At 54.6% G+C, this 6,000-nt stretch overlaps 1 protein-coding gene across 2 annotated transcripts in view; it reads right to left on the bottom strand.

Moving 5' to 3' along the window:
• Positions 1-936: 936 nt before the first annotated feature.
• The window catches only part of CRACR2A (calcium release activated channel regulator 2A), a 114,154-nt gene continuing 109,090 nt past the window's right edge, over positions 937-6,000 (bottom strand). For both annotated transcript variants that reach the window (XM_061205881.1, XM_061205882.1), the window contains 2 exons: positions 4,701-4,777; positions 937-3,213 (listed from right to left, as the gene is read on the bottom strand). In XM_061205881.1, the coding sequence (XP_061061864.1) occupies positions 3,129-3,213; positions 4,701-4,777 (162 nt within the window). In that variant the 3' untranslated portion in view covers positions 937-3,128. The remainder of the gene's footprint in view (positions 3,214-4,700; positions 4,778-6,000) is intronic.

Genomic DNA, 6,000 nt, shown 5'->3' with positions numbered 1-6,000 from the left:
CAGATGCCACCTGTGGGCCGGGGGGAGAGAAGGGGGGAGAGGAGTCCAAGATTGGGCAGAGGTATGAACACTGGGGAAAGAGTACAGGGCAGGGAGAGGTGGGAGAAAGGGTATCACAGAGGAACAGAAAAGACCCCAGAGGGGCTGTGAGGGGAAATAAGTGCGGGACAAGGAGCAAAGCGACAGGGCTGTTGGTTTGGTGACGGAGCTCGTGGTGGCCACTCAGGGTGAAGGCAGCAGCAGACCCGGGAGGAGCCCAAGGAATCGGAATCGGGGAGCGAGCATGGGGCCAGGGATGCCTATGAGCACAGGGCTTCCCTGGGTAAGCACCGGGGACGGGCTGAGTCCGGGAGAACCACGGCAGGGAGGGAGAGTGCTGGGGCGTGGGCCCGACTGGAAAACCAGGAAACCCGCAGGACAAAGACGGGCAGGGCCAAGAGGCAACGCCGGACACAAGCTCAGAAGCCGGGGGAATGGGCTGGATAAGCAGGCACACAAACGAGGTGGCGTCCGTGCGGTTCCCAGTTACGGGAGGACGCTTAGTGTTAGCTGCTGCTAAATCTGAAACTGAGGCAAGGCAAGGGGTCTGGGCAGAAACTCGACCTTGACAATGACCATAGCCCCTACTTGTCAGCACCTATGTGTTCTGGGCACTTCACATGCACTGCCTCCCGTGATACCTAAACATCCCTGTGAGGTAGACATGGAAACCTCCCGTCTACAGACAGACAGGAAACCTGCTTAAGTGACTTGCTCAGGGTCATTCCAGCAGCAAGGGGGTGGAGCTAGGAGGCTTTTCTGACACACTGTGCTAGGATCTGGGCCGGGCTGGCGGCCACTGGGGTTGCTTCAAAGGGATAGGGAGGGAAGAGGCAGCTGAGACCCAGGGACACAGAACCTCTGAGAGTCTCTCTGAGGTCCCCCTCTGCCATTTTTTTTTCAGGTGGGGTTGGAGAAGGAAGCAGCAGAGGCCCAACGACCCTCCCTGCCCCTCCTTCTGCCGGGATCTTTGAGGGTTCGTGGGGATTTACCCAACATGCTGGAAGGCCAGGCACTAGGGTCATCCCACCCCGCTCGAAACCCAAGCCAGGGACTAGTGTCTGGGGATAAAGGCACCTGTGGGCTTGGGGAGCCCCAGGTACAGCCTGCTGGCCCCATGAGTCCCGTTGACATCTCTGTTTTTTGTCAGAGGCGGGAGAGCTTGTTCACTTTCTCCATGCTGTCCCCTCTCTTCAACCTGCCCTCCACATGCACACACACAGACATTGGAGGGCCACTTCTGGGTGACCCATCCCACTAGTGCGACCATCAGCAGTGCCCTCTCTCAGGGAAAGGAGCTTCCTGTGGGTCCCTTCACACCTGGACTGGGGGCCAGCGTAAGTTAGACAGTGAACACAAGCCCTCTTAGCAGGAAGAACCTGAAGCATCAAACAGCCCACCCCTTATTCTACTGATGCGACGGAGGCCCGGGAGGGAGCAGGCGTGCCCAAGATCCTGGGCCCCTCCCGGTGCTCAGTGCTGGCTTTTGTCCCCCACCTCTGTGGGCTCCCAGGGGCCTACAAAGGCTGGACGAGAGAGAAAGTCTGCACATGGCGGCTGGCGCTGGCTTGTGGCCCATGGGCTCTGACCCTGAGGCTGGTTTGGGCAGGAGGCCACAGGAATACCCTTGGGAGCTCTGGCCGGTGGCTTTCCCTCCCGCCCCGCGGTCAGGCTGGCTGTGTGCAGGTGTCTTGAATCATCTTCTTGGAGGCCTGTGGATACTTCCTGCTCCCTTCCTTCCTGCATGCCCCACCGCACATGGACACCACCCAATTTCCTACGGGGGGCCTGGGTCTAGCTCTAGAATGGTCATTGGCAGTGATATTTATGATCATTGCATCCAAACTCCCAGCCAGGGCAAGAGTGCCCTCGCCAACCCCCTGGACACCAGCCAGTGACGCTGCAGCGCTGCCAGGGGTTGGGACCTCACCGCCTAGTGGACGGGCCCACACACGGGCCCAGATCAGTCCCCTCCATCCAAGTGCCCTGTGCCGGGGCCCTCACAGGGGTGCCAAGGCCGACAGCTACCCTCTGTTCATGCTCAAACCCCAGCAAAATGTCAACATCACAGCCACACTTTAAAAAAAATAGAGCCTTCTAGAAAAAAGTAACATAAAGTGAAATCAGTAACTGCGGACCTGGTGTTGGGCCTCCCTGCCTGCCTGTCAATCTACCCTGTTAATCATCATGCACAAATTTTGAAGAGCTATTTTGAGAAACGTTTAGAAAATGGCTTTTACATAGCTATATATACTTATTTATACCCTCGGACATGGCCTCTCTGTTCAGCAACAGATGGTTTTGTTGCCCTGGTTTTCTTTTCATCTCCTAGTCAAAGTTAAGCAGTTAGTAAGCCCACTCCCTGACCCCAGGCGTACATTTATCGCCCACACTCCACCTTGGCGTCAGGGGTCTGGGTGGCCGGCGGGGAGCAAGGGCTGTGGTTTTTGCAAGCATGGCTCCAGAGACCCCAAGGGGACAAATACTGGAGGCATGGTGGCTGCTGAGAGAGGAGGGGCCCAGAAGCTTGGGAAGGAGCAGGACACTGCGGGGAGAGGGTGGGACAGGATGCAGGTGCCCCAGCGTGCTTTTCTCAACACCCGTGGGCGTCTCAACGTCCACGAAGCACATGCCAAGGGTATCCCACTGCCATCCAGAGAACAGGCTCCAAGGCCAGACCAGCTGCCCCAGTGCTGTGTCTTCGGCCTACAGGAAGCAGCAAGTCTGCCTTGCTCAGTTGCCATGGCAACCTCAGTGCCGGGGCTCCTAAGGGCAGAGGGCGAGAAGGGAGGTGGGAAAGGCACGTGGTGGCTTTTCTGGAAAAGCCCATCTGTTGTTTCCCCAGGAAACCAAGCTGGGGGGAGAAAAAAGAAAGGAATAGGCAACTGGGTCTAGACAGAGCAGGGGGAGAAAGACCCCAAGATGCTCCAAGAGCAGCTTTCCTGACGGGCTGTGTTTTCCTTCCTTTGGGGTGGGGGACATCGCTGACAAGGATAAAGGTCTGGGTGGGCCTTGGTGAGGGCATCTGTGCAGGAGGCAGGGTAGGCCCTGTGGCCTCAGGCCTGGGTGGGAGTCCTAGGGGGCCTGTATCAGCCGCAGCAGGCTTTCTTCTTGGCGGGGCGGTCAATCTGAATGGTGTCCTCCCTCACTGTGTCTTCTTGTTCCTTGAGGATCCTGGGAGAGGGGAAGGTAGAGTGTCAGCAGCAGAGGAGCTGCTGGGCACCTCAGGTTACAGGCCACCTGGGTCATGAGGAAGGACCCAGCCTCCTCAGAGCATCAGAGAGAGTCCTCCAAGTCTCCCCCGGCGAGCACAGGTGCACAACTATAATTTGTAAAGCCAGAGTGTAGTCAATATGGGTCCTTCATAACATCTCCTCCAGGAAGTCTCTCCTGATGCTCTGATAGCACTTGGATCCTTTCTCCATTATAGCCCCATCACTGGGTGTAATGCACTGCTTCTGTGCTGGCTCCCTCAGCAGAGGGTGAGGTGCTGACGGCAGAGACTGTATCTTTTGTCTCTGCAGCCTATCATCACAGTACCCAGCACACAGCAGAGGCTCAAAAATTATATTTATTGGTTATTAACTTTATGGTGGGGCTTCCCGCGTGAGCACAGCTCCAGATTAACTATAAGAGGTGAAGGATTAAAAATAGCATTAAATATCTTATCCCTGCTTTATACTTTCCAAGAGCTTTCACCTGAAGCATGTCTTCTGATTTTCACAACAACCCTTGAGTGGGCAGGGAAAGTACGATGGATGTTCCTATGCGGGGGGCAAAGCTCAGAAAGGCAGGGTGACTTGCCCCGGGAATCAGTGGCAGAGAAAACCCTAGAATTTTCCCCATAACTCCCTAGGTCTTCCATAACTCCACCACCTCTTCAGTGCATTGAAGAAGTTGTCCTGGGCTCTTAGTTACTCAAATAAAAATATTTTTTAGATGCCCCAAGATGAAGGCTGAGCGCAAAATGAGCACTAGTCAGTATTTGCCGGCTGGCTGGCTGGATAGACGGATGGAGGGATGGATGGAGGGAGGGATGAATGGACAGACGGAAGGAGGGGTGGATGGATGCCTAGATGGATGAATGAGTGAATTGCCCAAGGATTGAAATGGGGCTTGTGTGGTTCTGTTTCCTTACTCTCAGTGTAGGCAGAGGCTTACAGGACCGGTCTTTTGAGTGCTGTCCTCTTGGGTGCCTCTGTGTCCCCCATCACAGCCCCTCTCCTTGGGTCCCCCTCCCCCTCCCCCAGGAGCCCATAGTATAACCCAGCTGGCTGCAAACTAATCCCTGCTAAAGTATTAGCCAGCATTGAGGGGCCTCTGATCTGACCTTTCCCAGGAGCATTTGCATTTAAAAAGAGGATCCCTGGGAAAAAGGCAGCCTTTAAGGCTCAGAAGAAGACTGCACCATTGTAAAGCAATTATACTCCAATAAAGATGTTAAAAAAAAAAAAATAGGTAATGGATTTTGACAAAAAAAAAAAAAGAAGACTGCAGTTGGGGGGCGGGCGGGGTGACAGGCAAGGAGGCTTTCTTTTTGTCACTGTGTTTCGGAGGGCTGTCCCTCACCCCTGGGGTCCCACACAAAGGCCTAGGCCTCCAGCCGCTCTACCCAGACGGCTCAGATGGACAGAGGGACCGGGTGAGTGGTGTCTCTTTACCTGGCCAGATGGAGCACGGACTCTTGGGTGTTGTGACCTGAATAGGCACTGCATTCGTAGAAGATCAGGCTGTGCTCCTGGAATCAGAGAACAGAGGGCATGAAGGAGAATATGGGGGGGGGGGGGCTGGAGGGAGCCATGGGGGGCGTGGGAGAATGCCCCTCTGCACTTACCACACCTTCACTTCCTTGTGTCGTCCCCTCCCCACTCTGTACCAGGTTGATTTCTGTCCCTCGTGGTCCCTGACTGATGCAGGTTCTGGAACTATCTCTCAGGGGAGCCATAACAACTATAAAACAATAGGACCTACACTGCTGCCTTCGTGTTTTACACTTTCTGGAATTGCTGTCCGAGATGTACGGGATCCTTTCTTTTCACACCAGCCTGTGATGCAGGCCGAGACACAGAGGCCAGGGTGGGCAACATCCGTCCCACTTTACAGGCAGGGAAACTGAGGCTCAGGAGGGTACAAACGGTGGGTGGGCCTGTTCAGGTCACAGCAGGGCTCCCAGCAGCCTGCTTTCCCCAGGACACGGGCACAGTTAATTCATACACCAGTTAATTAATACTCCGGCTGCCCACGCCGTCTGCACTGGTGCCACAGGACAATTGTCCATCACTTTGCTAGGCAGAAGCTGGACGGTGAGAGTGGAGGGAGGGGTGTCGTGGCCAAGGCCCATCTTATTCCGCTTATCACTCCCATTAATGGGTTTCCTGCTTCCTAATGACAATGCTAATGGCATCTGGCATGAGCCCTGGAGGCTGACGCCCTGGGGGGACGGGTAGCTGAGTGCAGACACTTCTGTGGTTGCAGATCAGGAGGCCCCGTGAACGCTGGCCCAGCTCCATCCTCTGCCTTCACCCAGTCTGGTCCCTGCACACCTCGGTTGGGCCCTGACTCCCCTTCCATCTGTGGAAGGATGAAGGCTCTGTGTGGGTGCGGGCAGCACACAGGACCTAGAACCGGGAGACGTGATTTGCCTTCCAGCTTCGAGTCCTGACCCCACCCCTGGGGCCGGGTGATAATTTGAAAAAATCACTTAACTTCTCGGAGCCACAGGTTTTTTTTTTTCACTAGAAAGGAAGACAGAAAGAGAGAAAGAGAGAAAGGAAGGAAGGAAAGAAAGAAAGAAAGAAAGAAAGAAAAGAAAGGAAGGAAGGAAGGAAGGAAGGAAGGAAAGAAAGAAAGAAAGAAAGAAAGAAAGAAAGAAAAAGAAAGAAAGAAAGAAAGAAAAGAAAAGAAAATGGGATGATAAACTAAAAACACAGGTCTGCAGTTCCTTAATCAAAAACCTTGGAT

The sequence above is a fragment of the Eubalaena glacialis genome, chromosome 11, assembly GCF_028564815.1.
Source record: "Eubalaena glacialis isolate mEubGla1 chromosome 11, mEubGla1.1.hap2.+ XY, whole genome shotgun sequence".
In the NCBI taxonomy this organism is placed as follows: Eukaryota; Metazoa; Chordata; class Mammalia; order Artiodactyla; family Balaenidae; genus Eubalaena; species Eubalaena glacialis.
This window is presented reverse-complemented; position numbering and strand designations above follow the sequence as displayed.